General features: G+C 41.5%; 1 protein-coding gene across 1 annotated transcript; it reads left to right on the top strand.

Moving 5' to 3' along the window:
* The first annotated feature begins 1,479 nt into the window (after positions 1–1,479).
* JADE1 (jade family PHD finger 1) lies at positions 1,480–25,749 on the top strand. Its single transcript, XM_009891431.1, has 10 exons — positions 1,480–1,573; positions 3,765–3,841; positions 7,343–7,500; positions 11,217–11,404; positions 14,598–14,809; positions 16,246–16,413; positions 17,019–17,135; positions 20,817–21,347; positions 23,610–23,727; positions 24,638–25,749. The coding sequence occupies exons 1-10, from the start codon at positions 1,480–1,482 to the stop codon at positions 25,537–25,539; spliced, it is 2,565 nt and encodes an 854-aa protein (XP_009889733.1). The 3' UTR covers positions 25,540–25,749.
* The last annotated feature ends 1,506 nt before the right edge of the window (positions 25,750–27,255 follow it).

Raw genomic sequence — 27,255 nt, 5'->3', positions numbered from 1 at the left:
AATCCAGTTTAGGACGAAGGCTAGTATTCAGAAAACTGTTGATGAATATAGTAATTTTGCATATTTCATGTAAGAGGATAATTTTGGTGAAAAGTGTCTGGAATCTTTCTAAAATAACTCCCATCAGGTTTGTGTGCTTTTGTAGTACATAAGAGCTGTTTTGAGTCCTATGTTTTGACCATGTGTAATCCAGGAATGGTTCTTACTTCATGTATTTAGACATAAAAATCAGATCGTTAATCACTGAAGTAGCTGTAATTGCCTGTGAACTTTTTCTTTTAGTGAGGTCCCTCTTCTGGATTTAGGTATGAAAATATGGAAAGGATGCTTAAAAGACAAATAACATCCTTCGTTTTCTTCCTGCATTTTATTGGTACACTCAGAGTGGGTGGATTGCCTATTAATGAAAGCAGCTTTGGGTAATTCAGTCACCTGGTCTTGGCACTGTTGAAGGCAGTGATACTTTGTCATTGACTTTAATGGAAGCAGAGTTGAAACTTACTTGAGATTTCAGAAGCAGTTAAATTTAATATTGTTACGGGCTGGATATTTTACTGGCTCCTTCAGTTTCTTGCGTTTTTGTGTCTAAGTGGTGGTGGTGGTTTGAATCTGTGAATGCATGGCTTATAAGTTGGGTTTTGTTTATTCAGTGAGTAAGTGTTGTCCCTATTGATGAAGTGAAGCTCTTGCCAAAGGTCACGTGTTAGCTCCTGTTACAGATCTTAGTGGGTAGTAAAATCTCAGTCCCATGAGAAATTTTTCCACCTTTTTCTCGTAGTATTATGTACAGTCAGTTTACATTGCACAGAAAAATACAACAGTCTCTTCAGTAACTTGCTAAAAACATGGCGTGTTTTCACTGTGCATTCACCAATTTTATGTGCAAGGAAACAGCTATTACAGAACTATGTAAGAAACTATTACTTCCCGTATTCATTGTAGGAAGTTAGTTAGCATGGAAAAAGTACTCATTATAATATATCCTGAGGAAGGCTGGCTGTGTTTCAGTTGTCCCTTATGCATGGAAATTTTACATAGTGTGCTTTCGTGTAGAGCTTTAAAAAAATAATTTAAAATGATGATTCTGTAGTTTTGGTGCTAAAAGTTGACCTTTCATGTTGCATGGAATAGCTAATTAATCCAGGGGTCTAAGCCTTGTGTGCATGGACTGTTTCTAAAATAGAAGTACACATTTAAGGCACTGTTTTGATGTGTGGCATCTGCAGATGACACAGTAAAGTAATGGAGGTGGAAGATATGGTAGGGATTATTTTACTCCTCACCCTTGTAGTTTTTCTGTAGCATGAGAGACCTAGAAATCCATCTTTCAATACTAACATTAAAAAAAAAAGAAGCCTATATGCCCATACGCTTGCTTACTTGTCTTCAGTTTATGACAAGTTGTCATCAGAGCTGAACTAAAACACATGGGTAAAGATCCAGAAGTACATCATAGTGCTACTGCTCTAATTTTGCCAGATGCATGCATTATTTGGGAATAACTGTATTAAAGCCTCCAGACTCACCAGCTCTTCTCCCACAGAAACTTCAGAATCAAATACCAATTTGCCAATACAGCTTGTTGTTCCTAATTCCTTAGCTGGTATGGAGGCTCCCGTCCTCAGGTCCAACAGTGCATGAAACGCTCAGATCTACAAATGAATTAGAAATTTCCAAGTGTCTGACTTGCTGGTGCAGTGGTGTAACTAGCTGAGTACCTCAGTGGCAGATAGTTGGTCAGATATTAGTGTCTTGCCGATGGAAAACATCAGAACCCACGAGAAGCGAACACTAATCTGTGTAGGTATGTATGTAGTAGTGTAGGTCTTCTAGTGAGGTGTTGATTGAAGAAAACACATCTTTCTGAATGTTAAAATGTTAATATTTATATTGTTATATTGCAGGAAAAAAAATCTGGTTTTCTGTCGTGAATTTTGGCTATATATCTGACACTTCGAGTGATTTCATTTATTGCCCTCTGACCTTTTTAGGTTGGGTTTGGGTATGGGCTGATAGGATCCTCAGAAGGAGTTAAGACTGCTGCTTGTGTTTTTTCTTTAGTTTTCAAGATAACATTTAAATGGAACAGTAGTTAGAAGGTTTGGGAGTCTGGGTTTCCACACATGTTAGTAAATGGCAGTTGGTCACTTTTCCCCTTTTTTTTCTTTTTTTTTTCTTCCCCTTCATAGAAATAGAAAATTATAATTGTAAAACAGAGGGGCTTAGGAAAAGTGCCCATGACTTTTTAAAAACCTTTCAAATCACCAGCTTTTATATTAAACCACTAACATTTGCCTAAAATAATCTTCTCTGGATTCTTACCTCAGAAGAGAAGATTTTTAGCTGTTTTCTGCATATCTTGCTTCAATTTTGACCATTATGCAGGTTCTGCATAATGTCTGTTATTCATTGCTTTGTTACGGAGTGGTTTTTATTGGGGCAGACTACTTAATGTATTCCTAACTGAAAAAAGAAGACAAAAGCCTACCTATAACATAACAAATTCTACTGATGACTTGTTACTCAGTCCTGTCTTTCCAATGAAAGTCTTGGACAGTCAGTTGTCTTTGAAAATGATTTTTGTTTTTAATAGAGAACTTACCCCGTCCTATGCAATCTGGTTTTGAACAGTGCTTTCTGATCCCCAAGAGGTTTCTGCTGGATGGTGTGATGTTGATCTTATGGACTGTAGCTTTATGCTTTTTTACTCCTAGCACCTATGCTCACAGGCAGTGAAGAAATGAGCAGTGTGGGAAGGCCTTTGCATCGGGTCTGTCACGTTTGTCTACAGTTAAATACCCAGAGTTGCCAAATCTGTGTTCATCCTTTAGTGTTCAACATGTAGGTCCTAGCTTCCCTGTCATACAGACCTTATTACAAGTCCTTCATCTCTCCAGCCTGTAAGGATTTATTGGCTTTTTTTACATTACTGCTGTGTAGTTGGCAGTGGAAAATACCTGCCGTACCAGTAAATCTTACTGAATTAAAATTAATTGATTTGCACAGGTATAATATACTCTGGTGTCAAAGTACGACCTTGTCAATGGAGCGTAGATCCTTTCTCTTTTTCCTTTTCTCCTGTTACAATATTTCTGAAAGCTGACAGAGACTCTGTCAAAAGATTTCAAGACAAAAAGGTGTACTTTCTCTGGAATGTAATGAATAAGTATGCAGACAAAAAGTGTACAATCGTGCTGAGAGATTTGCTCAAGGGAAGAGTCAACAGCTTGTTTTGTGGGCTCTGCTCTGGGCTCTACTCTGTGTTAATGGCAGCGTGCTTCATTTTGAAAAGACTTGCTCTGGTAAAAATTGGGTAACCGATAGAGATATGTAGGACATCAATACATTAACTTCAAAGAGTACATCTCAGGCTATCGGCAGACCTCCGGGTCAGTTATTAATCTGCAGAAAGTGGTTTATTGATGCTCAGGGGGAAGCGTGTTATGAGGTAGCTTTCTTCAAGTGCTGGGTGGAAGGCCGATAAGTGCAGTGCAGCCAATACATGTATGTATTAATAGAAAATCACAAACAAAACAAAAGCAAAAGAGTAATCACAGAAATTTACAACCAAGTAACTTTTATTTTCTGATTCATTTTGAAAGAGTCTTTTAGAGGTTTATCAGAGAAGCCTGCCTCTGGCTTGCCGTACTCGTATAGTCCCACTGAAGTCACTTGGCCACCTTGGGTGTGCGGAGAGAGCAAAGGCTTTTATTGATAGATGGCAGCAGTGTCTGCAAATGATCATTTCTGTATCCTAGGTCTGTCCACCTGGTCCCAGCATTCCAGATCTCGACATCGGAGGACTTCGTGTTCCAGACATGAAGATCGAAAACCTTCTGAGGTATTTCTGGAATTTGATTTGCATTTTCTGACATCTATCAAATACAAAGCCATATACATGTTCCTGGTAATGAACTATTTCTTCTGATTTACATTTTCTTTTATTTTTGCTACATTGTAGCTGGCACCCCCCACCCTCCCCCCTTTTTTTTTTTTCTATTTGCTAGGAGGTTAGGGAGTTCAGCTGTTGGCACAGCCACTAGTTTCTATCTGTGAATTTTGTAGTCTGACACCCATTCAACATAGCTGCAGAGTCTTCTAGTATTTTAGGCATCAGGGTTTATTTGTAGCTTGATTTGTGAACATTTACATTAGGTGCATTTATTTCATAGTTGGTATTGGGTCATGGTATGTGATCTTTGTTAAAGTGCTTGTGAAACTAGAAATCTGCTTGCTGACAGTTCTGTCTTGCGTAGTGCTTTGAGGAAATCCTATCAAGGGAGGTATAAATCTTTGAACTTCCCAGGATGGATCAACTAGTAGTAACACATAAAGGCGATCCAGTTCTTTGGAAATATTCTTGCTGAATCTCCCTATCTTCAGGCAAATACTATACTGCAGACTTTGTAGAGGCTGCAAAGAAAGCATTAGCTTTGGGAGATAGAATTTTTTTCATTTAATGTACTTGCCCAATACACGTATTTCTGATGCATTAGTGAGTGATTGATGTTGAGAAAAAACATGCTTTATTAATCTCCCCCGTGACAGTATACCTAAGTCCCAGGGAAGAGTTTTCACAAGAAGAATCCCATTCATTGTTCATTGTGAACTACACGTAGTACTGGTGTTTTCCAGTCTTCGTTTTGATTGTTGGCTGTTAAAGACCCCTTTTATTTTTTTTGGTGTGTGTGTGAATGTGGAGACAGACGCCTGGTAAATTTATTCTTGCTGGTGATAGGCTTGCTTTCCTTAGTTGTCTTTTGTACATCCCGTAGAAGTAGCCCCTTAGACCCAGTTTTGAGAACTACCTCATGAAAGGCTATCAAGAAATAATCTGAGGTAATTACGAATCTTGCTGAGTTTTGTGTGCTTCTGTTTTCTCTTCTCCCTTTCTTTGCATTTGTTGTCAGAATCTTTGCAGTTTTATGCTGTTCTCTCTTGTTTTCTCAGCATGGATGGACTTCTTATATACTTCCCTTTAGCTCTGTGCCACAGCCTTTTCCCCCTCTCCCTCCCTCTGTTTGCATTGTCTCTGCTCGCCACGGCACACTGTTCTGATGATAAGTGTGCTGGCAGAAAAGTGACACTTGCTAAACTCCCCGGGTGAAATCCTGTTTTCATTGAAGTTGGTGGCAAAATTCCCATTGACTTCAGCGTGGCCAGGGTTTCACCCTTCAGCTTTGAAGTGTTCAGTGCTTCTGAGAGCCAGCACTTCTGTAAGCTCTGCTTTGCTCGGGGCAGTCTGATTGCATCAGAAATTAGAGCAGAAAGAATGGTGTCACAGGGCCACTGGCCTGAGAAAGAGTTTCTTGGCTGTCAGGTGCTGCATTAGCTTTGCTTTTGAGGGAGTTTTGCGACAAACGCATCTGAGAGCCTGAGTTACTTTGGCTCTCAGATTGAGCAAGTTTTGCATCCCATTTTATATTTTCAGTCTTCTTTTCACTTGACATTTGATGGCTTTAATTCAAATCACTTCAAAGTGCAGAGCCCCCTGGCCAGCTGTGCTTGTTTGTTTTGTGAGCCAGTTTACTTTGTGGCTTATTTTTCATTTCTTGATTGGAGCCTCACAGGACTTGTAATTTGATTGTTTAAAACATTTCATTATATTTCATTACCTGCATTCACCCCTTCCTTCATATGGTAATATTATTTTTCGTTTTTTAATGTTGGCAGTTTTTCTGAATGTGTCAAGACAAGTGTTAAGAAAAACGTCATGATTTTATGCTATTTTTATGACAAAACCAGAGTGGAAATGGAAACGTACTGAGACAGAAGTGGGATATTATGTGTGTGTTGGGAGGGAGGAGGGGTTTTGAGATGTGCAGTGTGGTAAGGCAAATCACACATTGAAATCTTCTCGGAAGTATAATAAACCATCAGGTTCACTGTTTCGCTAAAATACTTCCCCAAAATCATAGGGAATCTATTGAGATTTCAGGTGTGTGAATAGTGTATGACAGAAGCGGCTGTCCTAGAGAGGCCTGCCTAATTTGCACTCTGTATAAATCTGGTTCTTCCTCAGCCACGTGCGACAGTTGGCTGGAGCTAACATAAACCAGCCAGGGTTGCCATTGGTTTGGGACTGGGTAGGAGACTGGGAGGTTGTGTCACTTTGCCCCATTAGCAGTCCCAGAAGAGTATCTAAGAGCACTGGCCGGGTGATCTGTCTTTTTCTTTGTAACTCTGCAACGTGGGGCTGGGTGGATGTTGACTCTGTCTGCCACAAACTGAGAAGTCTGCAGGAGAACTTTTCTTAAGATGTTACTTACCTTTTTCTTGTCCTAGTTGTGCTTATTTTCTGTCACCTGGTTGCTTTTTAGCCCTTTCCTCTGAACGTGGCATTGAGTAGTTAAAAATTTGTGGTTGTGGAGGTGAGGAGTGCTGAGTGCAGTTGCTGTAGTCTACAGCCTTACGGGGAGAGCAGGGTGGGGAGAGCTGGAAGACGTGTAAACAAGTGCGGGCTTGTAGTTCTGATGCCTGTGATAGCACCCTTTGCTTTCTGCAGCCCTGACAGGCAGTGGGAAACCAGGCTGAAGCTGCCACAACCGTACCACAGCGCGCCTGCTAGGAGAGTGAATCCCTTTTTATTTCATTCTATAGCATGTTGAAGACAGCATCGCTGCTTGTTTATGGCTGCTAACCCAAAAGTTGCCAAACATCCTGCATATTTTAGAGGTGGATGCCTTTGCAAAGGCAAAGTAAAATTACCGCTATGATGCAGAGGTGTCTGTATCTGATCGAACAACAAGCACCTGTGCTGAACGTGGAGCTGTCACCAGAATTGCAGTTTGGGCCTTATTTTATTTCATCTTTTGGGTTATTATTTTAAATACTTGCATAAGGAGTCATCTCCTTAGAATTTCCTCTTGCGGCTGGTCATGGTAGAGTCACGCCTTGATTTCTACCACAGGGAATTTCTAGAATGTCTTTGGATTAGTCAGAGCTCCAGTAATTTAAAAAAAACTAAAAAGCCTTGGAGCAAAAATTAGTCTTCCTTGTGCTGCTGTTTTAAGACGCAACGCTCCTGCAGCTTTTATTGCAGACAAAATGGAGGTAAAAGTGGGTAGCACCTTTTAGCATCATGTCTGTGGTGCAGGGGGAGTGCCAGGACTTGTTAGTGGAGTTAGTTGGAAGTAATTCTATCAGTATTTGCACCTTCAGCCACCCCTTTCCCTGCAATGAAGCTCAACTTCTGTCCTGCAGTGGGCTGGGTTAGTTCACTGTTGATACAGTGACCTTGTTACACACTGTGCTCCATGGTTACCCTGAAGCTGTGAATCATAGAGTGTAAATATCAAATGTCAGTGTCTCTATTTTTCTCTCTCGGTCACTCTCTTTGCAGGTGTTCAGAACGGACCTGATCACTGCCATGAAGTTACATGACTCCTTCCAGCTGAACCCTGATGAATACTATGTGCTGGCAGACCCCTGGAGGCAGGAGTGGGAAAAGGGAGTTCAGGTGCCAGTTAGCCCAGGGACCATCCCAGAACCAGTAGCCAGGTATAGTTTGGAGGAATGTAAACAAAATATACATACATTTATGCTAGCAGCTTATGTCTACATTGTCTTGGCTTCTTCAGCTTTATTCCACAGTGTCTAGCTAGAAAGGTCTTGGTTCTCACAGATGAAGAGCAACCTGCCTTGGCTTTTTGAATGGCCGGAGACATCAAGAGTCAGGCCAGTTCTGCCTGTGTGTTGAAATATGAATGTCAGATAATAATTTTTGGCATTAGGATGGAGTGTGATGAGAGAACCTTAAAAATAGCTTCTACTTTTAAGCCCAGACTTGACCTCACTCAGCATTGCTGGGAGAGACCTTGTCTGATGCTTCTCGTCCTTAGTTCCAAGCCATAGGTTCCTTTCAAGAAACAGTGACAAGCCAGATTTAAGGGCTAGAGAAAACACAGCATTTATTTTGGTTTCATGTTATTTTTTTGGTTGTTTTATTTACTAACTTAGGAAATTGTTTGTTGTACAACCTTTCAGCTGTTTTAAGAACCATCCAGATGTGCATGTAACTAAATACATTAATGTGAGATTTTCTAGCTCTTCTCCAAGAAATCCTTATTTTCCTTACCTTGTTTGTTACACTTAGATAATGCTTTCTGTTTCAAATTAAACAGTACAGTTGTAAGGGCAGGAGCACACTGCAGCCTATCTATTTTACGATTAGTTGGGATCGGAGTTGGAGAAAGTGAGAAGAGCAAGGGTCATTGCCATTTAATCATACTAGATCTCTTTGAGTAAGTCCAGGCTGGCTGTAAGGCATTACCAAATGACCTACCAGGGCTGGTGGGGCTGGAACAGCCCAATATCTGATACGCAGCAGAAAATTCCGGGTAACACTACACTGCTTCTATTAGGTCTGCATCTGCCAGCTTTAACCTTGGAGTAGGGGGACTACAGGAATGTTTGTTAGCACTTTTTGTGTTCTGTGCAGCAACCTGCAGACCACTGCAGAGCCCCATTAGGTCTGTACAATGAGGAACTTACCACACATCAGGTAAACCTTTTCCTTCTTTCTCCTTGTGAAGGATTGGACCTGGAGGTCCAAGGAGAACCTGGCATTTTCCTCTCTGCTGTGCAGTTTAGAACATGGGAACACACTGTTTCCCTGCAGTGCTCGTAGCCTGCTCCACACTGACCTCACCCAGTCCCTGCATAAATGCAGACATATTGTACCTATATGCTCACATTGTCTTCTCCTCACTGCTTTGTCTTTCGAGCATCTCCCAAGGCTGCAGGAGGGCCAGGAGACCTGTGAACTTTAGCGGAGGGAGACCTTCCATGGGATTATCACCTCCTGTCTTTCAGGGAGGTGGTTTGGTGGCTATATCAGATCCAGGTACTCGCTTTGGAGAGAGCTTTTCTCTGCCAGTGGCCAACAGAGATGTTGCTCCAAATGTAAGATGCTAAAGGAGAGAGGGAAATAAGGCACCCACAGTTGTAGATATCAGCACAGAAGGCACCACTCTTTTTTAGTTGCTGAGCTATCTTGTATGATCCTACTGGTGAGCACCTGCTGTGACCAGTGGCCCTCTGATGCCCAATTATTATCCTGTTTGCTCCCTCACAGAACATTTGGAGAGCTCTGGAGTGGTGGTGCTGGAGTGCTGGAACTGTTCTGTGCCTAGCTTTGGGAGGGAAGGAACGTGTTCTGTAAATTGCATCAGCAATAGTCAAATAGTAGCTGGTGTAGAACAGAAGGAAAATACAGTACAGACAGCTGATGCTAATGAGGTACTTAATAGGCAATAAAAGGTTTTGGCCTTGTAGCAACTGGTCAGGGCAGCAAGAGTCAGTTCAGAAGGGTGGGGAAAGGAGCGAGTCTGTGTGGTGATTCAGTGTAAGCATGCGGTCAGATGGGTAATTCAGTTTAATGTGTTTTTTGGTATGTAGTAAGTGTTGCTTTTTTTGACTTCTTTCTATCACAGAAATAAAGAGATGAAGGTGGTTGGTTTTGAAGCCAAACTACCTGTGCTTGTTTCTCCTGTGCCACTACAGTGGTATTTAGCCAGCACGTGCAGGGTGCTGCCCAGACATTATGATTTCTGCATGGAGAGGTATTCAGGAAAGAATTTACATTACAGAAGACTCAGAGAGCAGTGCCCAGTTTAAAGTAAATTCTCTGTGAAATGTAGTAGTCCAGTATTTTAATACTGTGCCGTATGACCAGGACCGGTTTGGGCAGTGCAGTTAGGCTGGCAAGGTCATTCAGATTCGTATTCTTCCACAGCCCCCGTCTGTACCTCAGAAGCCCCAAATTCAGCATTTGGCTTTTGTCCACCATTTCTCAGATTGTTGTCTGAAATAAGCTAGATAAGGGGAAGATTTAGGGCTGTGCGGGAGGCTGAAATAGGTAGAGGATTTACTGGGATCTATCTGTGCAGATACAGTAGCAGCAGATCAGGGTCTCCTGATAAGGAGGAGTTAACACGTTGGACCTCAGATGGGGGCAAAATAGGGCGGAGGATGTCCTGCTTGTTGTGGAGCTTAGGCTGTTCCCAGCAGAAACTTGTGTCTACACGGAGTGGTGCTGTCTCCTCCCTTGAAGCACTAGAGCACCAAAAAGTCATCGACACTGGTGCTGTAGGAGGTGGTCATTTGGCAGTGTGGCCTGTTCGCTCCTGGAGGCATCAGTGTTACATCGTGAAGTGGGTTTCATCCAATCTGAATTTCAGCATGTGCAGTTAACTAAGAGAAGGTGCAGTGTCCTCTACTGAGGGAACTCTGCTGCAGGAGGACTGACAGAGTTACCTTGCTGTTTGGAGGCAAGTCAACAGCTTGCTGGTAGAATGACTGCTGTCCTTTGTGAACTGGGCAGTTTTGCCCCCAGCTCCTGGTTTTGCAAAGTTGCAGCATTTCAGGAATCTGACCTAGAACAAGTTATGTGCTGTAGCTACTTTACCATTTCCTGAACCAGTGCTTGTGGTTGAACAAAATTTCAGTTGGCTTGCAGCTAAAATACGCTTTCATGGTTGGTTGGCCAGCTGGAGCCTCCAAAACCTGAGAGAAGGTAGTTTCAGTAGCAGCCGATTCATATTTGCGCTTGGCCCAGCATGACATTAGTGATTGTGCAAGAGGAAATGCAGACCCAGGGTGCCAGAGCTTGGATCTGCTTGGGTAAGTGAAGGTGAACCTAGTGCAAAGTACAGATTCTCTGTGGAAAGGTCTTCTCAATTTCACAAAGGCAGCAATTCCGTAGCTACATACAAACAAACACAAAAACATATTCAGAAGGAACATACTGTAAGAAAGAAAACTTCAAATGTAGTAGGAAATGCTATTTTTTTTCCTTGATTTTTCTTGATCTTGGTATTAGCTAAAGAGATTGATTAAAAAAAAAAAGTCTTTTAGTTCAACATCTGTGTATATGGCAGCTGTCACTACATAAATACAGTGTTCCTACTCTAGCTTTAAACATGTGTGAATTTCAGGTAAGAGTAGGCACAGCTCTGTCCTCTAAACTTTTCATTTCATTTAGAATTCTGGTAATGAATTGGGTTTCTAGACAACTCCAATTAATTTCTTACAATACTGCTAATCCATTATGAAAGTGCACTGTACTGCTTTCTCTGTGGTGCCAGATGTTTGCTTAGGTGGTCAGATGATTGCTGATGATTGTTAGTCACTTAGAAAGAGGCATTTTGAATTCTGTAGAAACAAGTCTATCAGCAAGCTAGCATACCTGACGTCTGTCTGTCTGTTTGTTTCAGGATTGTGTCTGAGACGAAAGCTGTCACCTTTACCCGTCCCAGGAAGTATATTGTTTCTTCAGGTTCGGAGCCTCCAGAGCTGGGCTATGTTGACATTCGAACCTTAGCAGACAGCGTGTGTCGCTACGATCTCAATGATGTGGACGTAGCATGGCTGCAACTTGCCAATGAAGAATTCAAAGAAATGGGTGAGGAATAAGTGTTTGTTGTTTTGTTGCCTCCTTTTTTTTTTTTTTCTTTAAAGATGGCAATCTTAAGAATAATTTTGGGGAGGGCAGCAGTGGGAAGAAATGATTGAGGTATGAAGTAATCATATGAGTTGGGGTAGCCATGGGAAACCAGACCTGATGCGATTAAGCCCGAAGATATATGCTTTCATAACTGCCAAATTGTATCTGCTTAGACCAGGTCAGAATCTGGCCACTTGTTTTTATTTTCTCTGCTGCTTTCTATTTCACAAGGGAATTCTCACAAAGTTCCTGTTTTGCCATCATGGTCCTTGAAGAGGACATCAGATAGACCATTCAAGTAGTTTTTCCTGTTAGTCCTTTTACTTATTTATTTATTTTTCTCTGCGTCACACATTCATATTGTCTTTTTAGTTGGTGGTGTTCAGTGCAAAGAAGGTCGACAAGGAGTCTTGGGAGGTTTAGGGAACCTATGCCAGCTGAATTGTGCAGGGAATGAGAGAGTAAGGAATTCCTGCAGTGATTTATTGGAGGAGCCTCCCCCACCTTACCGTGATGGTGTGCTCCAGTTCCGAAGCAGGAAGAGAAGCTGTCACAAGGGGGACCAACTGTTCCCTTTCCTCCAGGGTGGATTGTGTGTGGGAAGGGGCAGGGGAGCAGGGCAAGAACAGGAACATTTCTTTGGTAGGGTGTGTGCTTCAGGAGGGGATTTCAGTGGAATTGAAGAGGATGTAAGTCAGCACAGAAATTTTAGCACATTGTTTAGATAACGTAACAGATGCTGTGCCAGCTGGAAGAGGTTTGGACATGTTGGTGAACAGTGTTGATTTTTGTTTTAGCATTGTGGCAGTTCCCTGCTTTGGGTTACAGTGTAGTCATACGGGCTTTACCTGGCTGTAGCCCATATGCAGCATGGCTGAAGACTTGATAAACCACAAACTGACCATTTATAAATCTTTAAAAGTTTCTCCTTTTTAAACTCACATATGGAAGAAACAGATGACCCAGCCTTGGCCTGGTCTCTTACCGAAGCCTTTTTTCCAGATCTCAAGTCAGGCCTGCTCAGGTTTAATGTTGGGCTTACATGATATCAAAACAGCTCAAGAGTTTAGGTTACCTTTCCAGTTATCTTCAGGAAAACAGCAGCAGCAAGTCCCATTAGCTTTCTTCAAAGAAAAATTAAAAATACACTTTATGATTTGTAATTGATCTCTGTCTACCCAATGTAGATAATCGCCTCTGTCTGTCTGTCTTTTGCCAAAAGCAGACGAGAGCTACCACAGTGTTACACTGGGGTGTGAAAAGCATTAGTGATGAAGCGCACAAGAGGGGCTCTTCATTGTGCAGCTTTGTACCTGTGCATGAAGCCCCGTGGTTGCCATTCTGCTACACCAGCATAACCTTCAAAACTACACATTGCACACGAAACATGGAACAGCTAGAATTATACAGATCTGATCTTCCATGTTGTGTTTTGGTGTAGTTTCTTGTAGTTTGTTTGCTGCAAATCTTTATCCACTCAGTTTTGCTGTATGCAGAGGGAAGGAAATGCTCTTGTCAGTACCAGGCAGTACATTGCGGGTCTCGAAATATGTACCTGGATGCTCTATCAGACACTGCACTCTACAGATAGTGTTAATGGGAATTTGAAAAGTGAAATATTTCCTGATCTGCAGCTGTAGCACTTCCTTTACGGTTTCCTGCAGCTATGAATTCCCCGTGTTTTCTTTGATACCTGTTAGGGTGCTTCAGGTACTGAAAACGTATATTCTGTCTTTAAAAGAATGAATGTTAACATTTGAACCGAAGCCGCAGCCCCTTGATTCCATTCTTTTTAACCCTTATAAATGCACAGTCAATGACATATCTCTAAGGGATTCTTATAAAGTGATAGCAGTCCTGAGGTTAGAATTTAGTTGCAAACTGGTCTAAAACCTGCCATCATCTGCTTTGCCAGTGCCGTATGTCTGGGCTCCAGGGCAAAATTCACTGTCTTTCATCAGCAGGATTTTGGATGTTCCCTCTTGCTCCCTTTCAGCTGCTCAGTTTGAGTAGTATGGGATGCAAGGGTTTACCTGTCAGTAAGGGAAGCTGGAAGTACTTTTGTAGACTGTTTGTCTTCAGATCTGGGGGAGCTAGAGAGGGTTTTTTCTTCTTCTTTGTTTTGTGGAATTTGTGGCTCAGTTATTCAGAGGGAGAGCCAAAGGAAGGATTTTCTTGTTAACACACACATCATGAGGTTGCCATCTTCTGTATGTCATAGTAAACGTTAGGTATTGGGAATTAGACCAAAAGCAGAATATCCTTAGCCTACGCTTCATTATAGTGATACAAGTATATGGAAATTCTTGTGCTAAACAGACTTCACAAGAGGAAAGTGATGTTTTGCAGTACCGTAGCTTTCTTGGTGTCACAGGTGATTGTGTGGCATGATTTTGTGGTAAAGGTTGGTGTAGTACCAACTTGCAAGTATTACAGCTAGCTCATTGTCACAGCAAGCAAGAGATGGAAACCAGAGTGGGAAGCACTGTGCTCTTTTTTGATATTTTTCTTGCTGCTTCTATGATAGATATTTTTCATGTCTGTAATAGTAATTTAATATAATTAACAAATTTGAATTATAGAATACTATAATGTAATCAGCCTGTAGCTGTGGTGTCTTGAATAATTTTCTGATAGATAGATGCTGTTGGAAGAGACCAAATCCCAGATTAGATGTAAAAAATCAACTGTTGTTAGAAGCTGCAAGTTTGTTACAATTATCATAGCAGATTTTGTTATTGATTTCCCCTACTACCCTCATCACTTTTGGTTCAAAACACTCTTAAATTTTTCACCAAAGAGTCAACATCTGGGTTGCAAAATTGGAGCAAAGGCCTTAGACAGTGCTGTCCCAGAAGGAAAAATGAGAACAAGACCAGGAAGACAAAATTAGTTTAAGAAAGTTTTTCTCAGGATTTTGAAAGATTGGTTTGAATACTCCACTTCTAGTTTCATACAGTTATAAGATGACTTTGACTTTTTTTTTTAAGTTTCCCTAGTTTATGCTGAAGTAGGCATGATTGTCTCAGAGTGACCTGCGTACGTGTGGGGGTCGGCTGTATCTACTCAGCTGTTAAAAAAGAAGCTGGAGGTGTGTGTGGTGGGGGTTACTACACTTTCCTTTACGTAAATAGCAACTCCTGTTTCCCAGGGATGCCTGAGCTGGACGAGTACACGATGGAAAGGGTCATAGAGGAGTTTGAACAACGATGCTATGATAACATGAACCATGCTATCGAGACCGAAGAAGGACTTGGCATTGAATATGATGAAGATGTTGTCTGTGACGTCTGTCAGTCTCCAGATGGAGAAGACGGCAATGAAATGGTGTTTTGTGACAAATGCAATATTTGTGTGCACCAGGTATGGCAGCCAGGGCACAATGGGGGAGTGCAGGGGTGGTGACAGAAACTTTTCCAAACCATTACACATAACAGGTTTGATTTCTTCCAGTGACAGACATTGATCTGTTAAGTTCTTGCAGAATTCACCATTCAGTGGTAGGATGAATTCAGAAATGATGTAATTGAGAAGGAGGATTGTTACATGTAATTCTGGAAATGTCATGCAGAGAGGGTTAAAATTGGTACTGTGTCTGTGTGGAGGAAGTTACAAGGTGAGGAACAGCTTCCCCAAAACATACACGTGTGTATTGTACATTCTCACCTGGTCACTTCTCTTGCTATATTCTTTTCCTCTCTCTGCACTTCTGGGGCTAACACACCTTTAGTATCAGCAGCTCCGGCTCAGAAGGGAGAGGAAAAAAGAACTTTCAGGTAATCAGTAGGGACACAGATAGGATTTTTTATAGTCCTTTTAATTTAATTGAGAACCTACTGACCTGAGCTGAGCTAATGAAGCACTATTATGTGCGGCCTTTTTGTGGCAGTTAATAAGTCTTCTTAGGCTAAAATTGTATCCCATGCTATCTGTTTTTGTGGATGCTTCTTACTGTGGCAGATGCTTTCCTATCAGCCTGTTCTTCCTTCCCAACTTTAAGAAGTTTACTTTGTCATTCAGCATTCAGAAAGCTGTGTTGTCTGATAAGCAAGAATGGCATTTTCTTGCGTGTCTTACTGAAATACATTTGTACTAACAGTAGAGAAATATGCCTGTGACAGCTGTAAGGTACAAATGGCTATCTTGCAAGGTGCTCAGAGTAAAGTGGACTTTTTTAGATGTGTAGCGGTTCTCTGATCCCATCAGATCTGAAACTTGAGGGTTAAAACTGACAGTAAGTTGGATGAAGATCTCCATAAAGATGCAATCTTCTGAAAAAAGTGATATTAATTAGGTGCTGTTCTGCACTTTTCCCTCTGAATAAGAAGTAAACCCCAATGCTTTGGAATAACATTTGAGTATTGCACAGCAGAGCTCTTGAATTTGTGGTTCTTGCCTTTTGAATTAAATACAGTCAAGTTCCTGTTCGTTGTAGTCTTGGTGATACTGAACTTCATCCTAGCTCACTGCTGGCAGGGTTGTCCATTGGGAGTCCCCTTGTTCTTTGGGCCGGTAAACACATTCTTCATTTTCCCAGCTGAAGTGGGCAGTGGTTCTTTTAATAACTGCTGGTCATGACTTCTGCTGCTTTCACTGAAAGATCTCTTTGGGCAATGAATGGGTAATAATAATAATGGGTTGGCCAAGTTTATGAGATCCTCCACAAGCTAGTGTTTCTATAGTTTTAGAAATTCCATAAAGAACATTTTGAGAGTTGTGAGAGGCTATGTGTAAACAGCTAAAAAGTAACAGAAATGCACGTTGTTTCTTTTTTCCCTTTTCTGTAAATGGGAATACAGGCGTGTTACGGGATCCTGAAGGTGCCGGAAGGCAGCTGGCTGTGCAGGACCTGCGCGCTTGGTGTTCAGCCCAAGTGTTTGCTGTGTCCCAAGAAGGGTGGTGCCATGAAGCCGACCCGGAGTGGCACCAAGTGGGTCCACGTTAGCTGTGCTCTGTGGATTCCAGAGGTAGGTGCCCATCCTCTGGGAGTTCAAGGCTGCAGTGACTCTGAGAAAGAAGAAATCTGTTAAAAACATTCTTCAACCCAGTGGGTGTTGCTACACTGTGTATACAAATTACATGGTAATTTTTAGGTAGACAATATAAAAGATTGTCCATTAGTTGTTAAAGTATACAGGATGAGGCATCATTTATAAAGAAACTAATTACCTTTGTCAACTAAAATTAGGCCTCAAAAAATTAGGCCTTTGCTGCTGGCAAAGCTCATTTAAAAAGCAGACAAACTACCGTTTTATTTTGTAAACGGAACATTAAAGGTGAATCAGGAAAGTTTGGATGTGACAGTGAGAATTCCTGTGGGTTCTCATAATCAAAATACTCATCCTGTATGATCATTTTAACTTGGAGGGCTTCACCTTGAAGCTGTTTTGTTCATGCAGTGAGGACCTGATTTTTTAAAAAAGGAATCCTAATTTTTTGAGTTCCTTATAAACAGAGGAACTTGGAACATGCTAATTTTGCATATGCATACACGGAATTTGATTTCTTTGATAAAATTGTTTGCCTTTTCAGTGTAATAGTCACTCTGTGGTTTTTAACCTTTTTCTCTTAGGTGAGCATTGGAAGCCCAGAAAAAATGGAGCCCATTACAAAGGTTTCTCACATTCCCAGCAGTAGATGGGCACTGGTGTGCAGCCTTTGTAATGAAAAAGTTGGAGCATCTATACAGGTAATTTAATCGCACAAGTTCCTGTGTGTTTTGTTTGGTCAGCTTTTAGTAGATACACAAAATGTGGATCTGCAGTAAACTGTCTTTGATTTCCTGTTTGTTACGATGGACTTAATTGCACACAAAGTACTTTGAAATGTTAGTGTGCTCTTACTTTCTAGTAAATTTTAATAATAGCCAGGTCATCCCATAAGACTTCCTGATTTGTAGATATGCTAATACGTTTATTAGTACACTGAAGTAAAACTTAAATGTTGTTGAGTAGAGGAAAACCCCTATGTTTCTGTGATGTACCGCATAAAAAAAAATGAAGCTTGAATGCTGAAAGCTTCTGTGCTGAAACCTATCTGCTATTTAGTGACTTCTAAGACCAGTTGGATACCTCAGTGGGAGTTGAGTATTTCCTGTAATAACCTGAATTTTTAAGGTGCTGAGCACGCCCAGCTCTCAGTGAAGTCAGTGGAAGTGAATACTGTCACTTCCATGATAAAGCTAGTTGTAGCTTTGAATTTCTATTTTTAGTTACTACTTAACATTGGAGTGTTTTGGCTATAATTATTTTTTTCTGTAACAGTTTTATTGTTGGTCCAGCTTTTAAGTTGCCGAGGAGAATACCTGATCACTCAATATTAGGCTTTTTGAGCAGTAGGAAAGAAACAGATTGTTTGACTGGTATGCCTGGAGATTCAAGCAAGCCACAAGCTGTGGAAATTAGCCCCGTTTCCTCCATTGGTTGTAGGTAGATTCTGGAGCTCTTGGCGTTTCTAAGAGGGGGGAAAAAAACCCCTTCTGGGTGCAGGTTTCCCAGTTCACATTGCTGTAGAAGCAGCACACATTCTCGTTCTGACTTCTGGTACTCAATTGAGCTCAGGGATCATGACTGGCCAAAACAGCAAGATGGAGCAGAATTAAAAGAAATGTCTAGTCTTTATAATTCAAAAAAGAATGATTTCCGTATGCAGTAAATAATTAAACTATAAAGCCAGCACTATAAAGCGATTTGTTTCATACCAACAACTCGCATACTTGGGCCAGAGCCAATCTGTCTCATTGCATACTTCTGAAAATCTCTCTGGAGTTTCAGTTGGATTTGAGTTCAGCCTTTCTCACCGTAGCCTGTGTGTAATTGTCACTGTTAAACAACCGAATTGATCTGCACCAGAGCATTGCTGACTGGGCGGTGTGGTTTCACGTGTAGATTTATATAGGGTTGTTAACTGTACAGCACTTGCTGATCCTTTACAGTGGAAAATCACTCAGGAATGTTAAATAATCATTTTAAGAACAATTTTAAAATCTAGAAAGACTGAGAAAACCCATTACCAAGCCCCAAATTTTTGAAAGAGGAGATACTTGGTTTCCTGAGACATGAGACAAAAGCTTGATCTACTTTACTTGAGAACAAATGGGTCACCACCCACACGGAGCGGTGTTGTGATTGTGTAGAAAAAGAAAATAAAATGTAGCTTAGTATTGTGGTAGTGTTCTTTGCCTTCGAAGTGCTTCATATATACTTCAGCAAAATGATCCTTATAAAGCTCCCCGAGATAGATAGGAAGGTGTTACTGTCTCGTAAGAAGTCTGAAAAGGTTGAGCTCTTTCTAGCGGCTAGCCTAATGTTACGGCATCCACGATGGTAAGACCAGGATTAAGACACAGAAATTTCTAAAGCCCTACACTTTTTTAAAAATTAGGTTTTATCCATTTCCTTTTTTCCTCTGTTCTAAGTCATTTGATGAGGCTGCCAGAAAAAGTTGTAAAACAGCAATGCAGCAGTAGTTCCAGTGAAACCTATCAGTCCGTTTCCATTTAAGGAATGTATAAAATAGTAAATGTTAAGTAAAGAAAATAAATCTGTCCACAGCATATAAATTTGCAATCGTAATCCCTCCTTGCAGAGCTGTCCCCTTCCTCTTGGCCGCTGCTATGTAGTTGAAACTGTTCTGTTCGTTCTCCAGACCTGTTCTGAGGGGTAACTTATAGTAGTTTAATTTGAATGCTTGAGTATTTATGTATATTAGTGTGCAGGGAGAAGGGGGTGTCCTTCCATATTTGTTCTGATCCCACCTCTCCCCTTCTAGTGACAACACAGGATGACATGCAGGCACGATGGCTGCCACTTCAGACAGTTCTCCATTTGAAATTATGGGGGAGAGACAAAAAATTACAGTTTTGCATTTGTGTAAATCTTGGTATCATTAAGCTAACAGTGAGAAATACTTAGATTTGTGTTGTGAAATTTTATACAGCAGAGACGAATATTATACAAAGCCACTGCAATAGAAAGGAAGTAGCATTAACTGGAGGAACTGAGAGAGAGAGATCCTCCAGAGATGATGTGAGATGTGCACAACAATTAGGAAAGCCGGCAGCTGGAAGCGTGCGTCAGGCTGGGCTGAGAGCAGCTGCAATAAGCTGGGAAAAACGAGACTGCGATGAGACAGGCTTTCCCCTCTTCTCCCAATAAAACATTAGCTACACTAACAGCTAATTATTCTGAACGATAGCAGCTTGGAAACCATGGCTAAAGTACTCTTCTGTACTGTCTGGTGTTCCCATTGGGCTGCTTTTGCCCCGTTAGTAAAAGAGGAAAGGGCAAAAGATGCCTTGGTATTTTTTAATTCCCTTTTTATGTTGATTTTATTAAAGAATGTTCATTTGAAACTTCTGCAGTTTAAACTCTGTCGTACCTTTATATGCCATCTGGCTGCTGAGTCAACCTGAGCAGGAAAACCCAGAGGAGAAAGATACTTGGCTTCTTTACAAAGTACTGTATAAACATCCCAGCGCAATGCATTTCTCTTTAAGCTTAGGTGACTTGGGTTAAGCATAGTTTTGTTTCCTCCTAGTTCACAGCACTAATGCTTATTTCCACTTTAAATTCTTTTCACTGGAGGCAGAGGTGTGAGTTGATACAAATGTATATGTATGCATGTGTGTATGTACACACATATATATTTAAACCTTTCAGTTTGTGGCTGGCAATAGCTATGACAGCGTTTTGCAAGAGGAAGTTATATATAATTAAGTGCTAAATCAGCTGAACTAGTGCCCATCACTCCATGACGGCTGGGTTCACTGGGAGGGAACAAAAATGACAAAAAAATTGAATTTCCTGGTCTCCTCATCTCCCAGGTGAAGTGCAGGCTGTAGTGAGTGAAGTAGTGATTGACAGTGATTTAATATTTGACATTATAAAATTGGGATAACAAGAAAAAAAAAATTCCCCTCGGTTGAGGCCTTTTGGGTAGCATGGGTCCAGGTGCCGGGAAAGACTTTTAATTAAAAGTATCAGACTGGCCTGGAGCCACCGAGATGTTTTTGCCTCTCTCTCACGCTGGCACAGTCAAAGGGGGAATGTTTTCCTTTGTGTAACACTGCCTTACGTGAGGGCTCCGGTGACGGGAAGAACGCTCCTCTCGTGGATTTGCTGGTTATTGAACAGCGTGATTGGGCTGGGGGGGGTTAACCACTCCTGTCCCACTGGGCCACTTGATCCTTGCCTGGCCTGAAAGCACTAGATCGTAAACCTAATTAAAAAGAGAAAGAAAGTACATGGAGCTTAGAAGCAGTGTGCAGTAACAGGGTTGTTCTTCCAAAGCAGTCCTGGCTGCTTGGATAATTTTAGGCAGTGTGGCTTCTTAAATTTATATTTGATTAATTTTAATTTAATTTCTGTAGTGTTCAGTGAAGAACTGCAGAACAGCCTTTCATGTCACCTGTGCGTTTGACCGTGGCTTGGAGATGAAGACCATACTGGCAGAGAACGACGAGGTGAAATTTAAGTCATACTGTCCCAAGCACAGCTCCACCAAGAAAGCGGATGATGAGACTTTCAGTGAAAGCCCAGGCCAGGAGAACGGGAACGGGATTCAGGACAGCTCTCTTCCTGCCCACATGGACCCTTTCCACAGCATGGCTCAAAACCAGGAGGAGGCCCACAGAGTCAGCCTCCGCAAACAAAAGCTCCAGCAGCTGGAGGATGAGTTCTACACGTTTGTTGAGTCTTTGGAAGTGGCTAAAGCGCTGCGGCTGCCCGAGGAGCCGGTGGGATTCCTGTACCAGTACTGGAAGCTGAAGAGAAAAGCCAACTTCAATAAGCCTTTGATTACTCCAAAGAAGGATGAAGAGGACAATCTGGCTAAACGGGAACAGGATGTTCTGTTCAGAAGATTGCAGCTCTTCACACACCTCCGGCAGGATCTAGAGCGGGTAAGCCACGGCACTGCCTGCATTTGTGCGAGGTGTGCTGCTCTTCGTTAGCCACAACTGCGCTCTCATATTGCCCTTGCATGCAGGCGCTCCATGCTGCATCTTAACTCAAAGTTGCATTGTCAGAAAAGACTGTTAACAGTAAACTTCTACAGAGCACATGATTAGCCTTTTCAAATAAGAGGGTTAGTTCACAGGGCCAGTGGGTCTTGGCTTGTAGCATCCAATCTCCTTATAACTGGATTGTTGTATTTCTGCTTCTCCTTTTTTACTGGTTAATGCTGATGGCTGTGGACTGTACTGCAACCCCCAGCTGGAGCTTTTTTAGCCTTTAAGGGCTTTCTGTGCTCCTTTCATGTGGTGCACAAGAAAGAAAAGATTATGAAACTTAGCTTGATTTGCACCAGATCTGTTTTTCATTGACACAGCATAGTAGGATGACCTTTCACTGGGCTATCTTTGTAATAAGTTTGGGAGGCACATGGTAATTCCATTCAATTAGGTTTTCAATGTTTAAAGAACAGTTCAGTAGGATCAGTTCGGTGTTTTATCTTAAGTACATCTGATGCTGTAATGACCTGAATTCCTTCCTTTTAGGTTTTCTTTGGGGGTTAACTAGTAGAGTTTAAGATATGTTAGAGCCCGAAAGTACTGAAATTAATTTAGTTTTTCATGTTCATACAGCGTATGGCTTGTGTAGGCCATGTACAGAACCCGGTTCAGGAGGGTTCCTCAGCCTCAGTAACCTGTGGGTGAACTGGAGTCTTTCTTCCAGAATACCATTTAGTCTTTAAATCAGGACAGCAGGTGCTCATACATCTACTGCATCCTTTGCAGAGGATCCCGATGGCCAATTACTTTTCTAATGAATCACTGCAGTTTTTCTTTTGAAGTTTTTTTTTCCTTGTTTCAGTTTCCAGCCCATGACAGTTCTCTAGCTCCGTGAGCTAGCTGTTACCTAGTATCTTTTGCTTCTGTTCTATCTTCTCTTTGATCAGCTAAATAAGTTGAGTTTGTCACTGTGTTCTCTGGATCTTATTCTGTCTGTATCCTTTCCATTATTAAGTGTGATGTCAAAACAGGATACATCATTCTAGTAATATTTTTAACATTTTGCTACTCTCTTGTTCCCACTGATTGTACATTCAAGTTATCTTGGATGAAAAAAAAATAAAAAATGGGGCCTAAGTTTTTTTTCTCCAAGATAAAGTCAGGTAGACTTGATTATGAATGACATTAGTGCCAGCGTCATCCATCTAGAAGTATTTTTTGAAATCACGTCATCCAGTTCACCTAATGAAACAGGTCTATCTGTGGTGCAGCTTGGATCAGATAAGGCAAAGACCAGGCGGCCATGGACTGTTCAGAAAGCGTACCAAGGCTAGTAGACTAATCCCTTCAATTCAAATCCACAGAGTAATGACAGGTACTTAAAAGGGCTGTCCTGGGACTGGAAGCCTTTAATAGAGCAGGACCTTACCAAAAACAGTCACACTTTTTAAATGTCTCCTTCTTAACTGCTGTGACATCAGCCTGCAAGGTTGTAATCCACAGGGCACCATGCTGCATGCAGCTCCACTGAGCGGAGAGAGGAGCCTCGGGAACACGCACATACACTTCTCTGAGATTCCCTCATCTGGGGAAGAAATGACTTTGAAGCTCTAGGAGAGTCGCGGTTGTGAAACTTACACAGCTCTCTAGACAGTCACATTTTAAGAGCAGAAATGTAGTTTTCTTCTAAAAAACCCTGAGATAGTAAAAATAAATAATCTTTTTGCCACTGTTTCCAGTCCCTGCTACCTCCATGCGTTATGGCAGGGATAGAGTGGCCTGCCTTCATTTTGATCAATGGCAGGGTCATCAGAAAGACTGGTACTGCTCTCCACATTTTCATGCTTTTAATTAAGTATAATTTTCTGTTATGTCTCAAACAATAAGAAGCAAATGGTGCAAGGCTATTCAATACTGAGTATGTTTAAGTATTTCCAGCGTTTCTCTAGATTTTCTATATGTATGTGTGATTCAGGTGTTCATAGAAGTTACTTCTGTGCTGTGGCCCTCCCAAATCTGATTGAATAATCTGTCAATTAAATGGTATTTAAGATTCTTTTCTAGGAAGTGTATCGGAGAAGGTTAAACTTAAATACATTACTAACTTGTTTAAATGGTGTTTAGTACTTAAACTGAATGAATTCAAAGCATGGATTGACAACATTATAGAAACACAATTCCTGTAAAACTCATCAACTTGATGTCTTCTAGGTACGGAATCTCACTTACATGGTGACCCGAAGGGAAAAAATCAAGCGATCTGTTTGCAAAGTTCAAGAACAGATATTTAATATCTACGCAAAGCAGTTGGAACAAGAAAGAGTTTCAGGTATGCTTCAGTGTTATATTTTTTTCACATAAGACTACAGGCATAAGCATTGAGAGGTTTGGTTACAGGCTAATGACTAATTTTGAAGGACAAACAGGATGTCATTTATTCTCATTAAAATCTTGCATAGTCCACCATGCATCAGCAGATTGGAAGAAAAAAATGAGGCTCTGTGTAGCGCTAATGGCAGGTAATGCTGTAGAAACTGGTAAGTCTGTGTTCTTATGCATGGGGCACAGAATGGCTTGCTGCTTCAGATCCTTCCTGGTGTGATTCTTTAATGACTCCTTCTAACAGAGAGACCATGACTTACATTCCAGTGCCATATGGTACCAAGGAAGGCCGTGGTTTGTTAGTGCCGCTGCATTAGTGTTTAGTATGTGCTTCTTTGCATCATAGATGGCAGTTTAAAAAAATGAATTTTGAAAAGGTAGCACTCCGGTTTTAAAACACGGGGTTTTTTGTCTAATCTCATTGGCAGTAGTCTTTTCTCAGAAAGATAAATACCTTCAAAGTTCCTGCATTGACTAGATTGTCCTTAAAGTATTCAGTAACTAATAAACCGTATTTTAGAGGGAATCAATCAGATTGACTTGCTGGTTGCTTTTCCCCCCCTCTCTGAGGAGTCTCTTTGTGTTAGTGGATAATAATAGTGCTAGGATTTCCATTTGCGACAAGTGCAATTAGGTGCAGCACGTCTACAGGAAAGCAAAGTACGCCAGCAGTATGTTCTGAAACCACAATATAGCCGTGTAACTGTAATGTAGAGGTGCTGGACAGACAACCAAATACTCATGTATGCTGAAGAACATGTCAGCCATGAAGAAGAGTGTTAAAATAGGTACATTCAAAAGCCATATTCACCCAAATATGGAATTGCTTGACTTGAACTTAATTTGTTTACGTTTAGGTGTGCCTTCCTCATTCCCCTCAATGGAAAACACGGTGTTGTTCAATAGTCCATCTCTGGGCCCCAATGCCCCTAAGATTGAGGATTTGAAATGGCATTCTGCATTCTTCAGGAAACAAATGGGCACATCTCTAACCCACTCTTTGAAAAAACCACACAAGAGAGACAGAGTAAGAAACAGCCCTGGGAATGACAGCAAATCCATGCTGAGGCAGCCCAGCCAAAGGGAAGGCGGTGCAGCTCCTGGCAGCTTTTTAAATTTTGACAAGACCTTTGCAGAAACACGGATTGTATCAGCACAGCAGAAAAATGGCATAGTTATACCAGACCACAGAAAAAGAAGAGACAATCGTCCACAGTGTGAGATGATCAAGGCAGAACTAAAGGAAAAGACTTCTAAACACAACCACAAACCGCTGAGACCCACAGAACTCTCTCAGAGGCAATCGGAAAATAAAAGGGCTGTGAACCACTCCGGTGGTAGGTCAGCACCTGGCACGCGGAGGGATATAGTGCCTAAATGCAACGGGGGTCTTGTCAAAGTAAACTCTAATCAGACAGTAGTTAAAGTGCCTACGACACCCACAAGCCCAGTGAAAAACTGGGGCGGATTCCGAATTCCAAAGAAGGGGGAGAGGCAACAGCAGGGCGAGAGCCCGGAGGAGACCTGCCGCCAGAACTCCAGCTACCCCTACCTGGGCGTGGGCAGAGTTTCACCCAAGGACAGGGCAAAAAGCAAGCTAAAGCCTGACAGCGAGAATGATGGGTACATCCCCGATGCCGAAATGAGCGACTCGGAGACTGAAGTGGCTGAAAACAAGTGCAGGCAGCAGAGGCTCAGTCCAAACAGCACTATCAGCAGAAGGACGGACATTATTAGGAGAAGCATCCTGGCATCCTGACTGGACACAGGGACACGGTGTCAGCACCGTGGTCAGTAGAGTCACTGCCTACAAGCCAACTCCGCATTATTTATTGGTGTGAGAGAGGAGAGTTCTTAGACATGGCTACAGACTGACAAATTGATAACCCATTATTCCTGAGCTGTGTAAACATGTTTACATGCACTTAAAGCTGTTTTTTTTGCAACCCCCTCAATTCTGTGAGAAGTTTGAATCTACTTTATTTGCAACTTTCCTGAGTAAGCAGAGAAATGACGTCACTACTAAAGCAGGATTTGTGATGAACACTAAAATAACTCACAAAGACCTTTAGGGCTAGGGTGGGTAGGGGGAAGTAGGCTGCATTCAACCCTTTTAGCTAAAAAGCACTGATAAAATTTTACTCCCTTCCCCTGCCTTCTGGAAAAGCACAAGCTCTTAATTTAACTAGTGTGTATTGAATTGAAGATGGTCGTTGAACCGTACTGCACTGCTAAACCCCATTACAAATGGTCACTTTCCTTGGATGGTGGTAGGTCTTTCTCTGCAGAATGTTTTCTGTTGCATTCAGTTTGAGCATAGACGGCAGCTCAGAACCTTCCATAAGCTCCAGAGTTTACATGTAAATACACCTACGAGACGACCAGATTTAATTATGATGTTATACTGGAGAAGGAGGAAGGGACAGGTCAGGGCTGCAGCTGCCTTACAGTGCAACAGCTTGAAAAGCCTCCGCCCAAGCACAGAGGACACGCTCAAATGGCTCAGTTCTGAGAAAGGGGGCAGGCTTGTGGGTTACGGCACCCCGCGGAATAACCCCTCACCGTTTAGTCAGTCACCTGCCTCCGGGAGTGTGATGACAATTCAACAAAAAATTTCTAAGGCACTAGTCAGCAGGATTTCCCAAAGCCCACCAGATATGCACTAATGGTATGTATTGGGAAAGCCAGGCTTATGACACTAAAGGGTTGCTTTAAAATGGACATGAATATATATTTTTAGATAGCGTAAAATGGAAAGGCAATAAATTGTGATTAGCTCTTTACAGTCAAATGAAGAAAAAATATTTCATTCTATTCTGGACTAGATTTGATGGAAGAGGGAACTCATATTCTGATTGTGTACTTTTTTTTTAATAATTGCAAATGGCAATAACTAGTAAGCTATGAGCAATAATAATATTAACAGAGCATTAGGATACTGTTTTGAGCAGAGGGCACACATAACAGTGGAGTGTTAGGAGCCTGTAAATTTTGGAATTCTGCATAGATGTAAGTCAGGTATGTACTGGTGAAAAAGTTTAAGCAGCAATGTCTTACAGAAAGACAGGCATAAAGAACCCCCCTTCCTTACCCTCCCCCTTTCTACTCCTAGCCTGCCATTATCACATCCACTCACTTTTTAATGTTGGACCCTTGCCCCTTGAGCAGGGAACATTTAAAACACAGTAGAACTCTGCCATAACTGAGTCTTCCAGAGGATTCAATTAAAAAAAAAAAGAAAAGAGGCGGCTTATCTTGCTATGCAAGCTATCACTTAATTAAATATTTCAACAGAATGCATCCCTAGCATTTCTTTTAAAACTCAGAAGTCTTAACCTTTTGATACCTTTCGGGATGATGTTGAAGACGGGGAATTTTATGTAAGATAGTGTACTTTTAAAATACCATTGTTGGTCCCAAGAAGTTAGATTAACTTCATGACTTCAAGAGGTGAAAGTCAAACAGGGCACCGGTG

The sequence above is a fragment of the Charadrius vociferus genome, unplaced genomic scaffold (assembly GCF_000708025.1).
Source record: "Charadrius vociferus isolate BGI_N301 unplaced genomic scaffold, ASM70802v2 scaffold159, whole genome shotgun sequence".
NCBI classification, from domain to species: domain Eukaryota; kingdom Metazoa; phylum Chordata; class Aves; order Charadriiformes; family Charadriidae; genus Charadrius; species Charadrius vociferus.
Note: the sequence above shows the minus strand (reverse complement) of the source record. Positions and strands in the feature narration are given on the sequence as shown.

What these genes read in the sequence shown, in the direction of transcription:
- JADE1 (XM_009891431.1), top strand. Translation starts at nt 1,480, where the DNA reads ATGCATGCATTATTTGGGAATAACTGTATTAAAGCCTCCAGACTCACC. An exon ending in ATCAAATACCAATTTGCCAA is followed by an intron (nt 1,574 to 3,764) that starts TACAGCTTGTTG and finishes TCCTAGGTCTGT; the next exon opens with CCACCTGGTCCCAGCATTCC. An exon ending in AAGTTGGAGCATCTATACAG is followed by an intron (nt 17,136 to 20,816) that starts GTAATTTAATCG and finishes TAATTTCTGTAG; the next exon opens with TGTTCAGTGAAGAACTGCAG.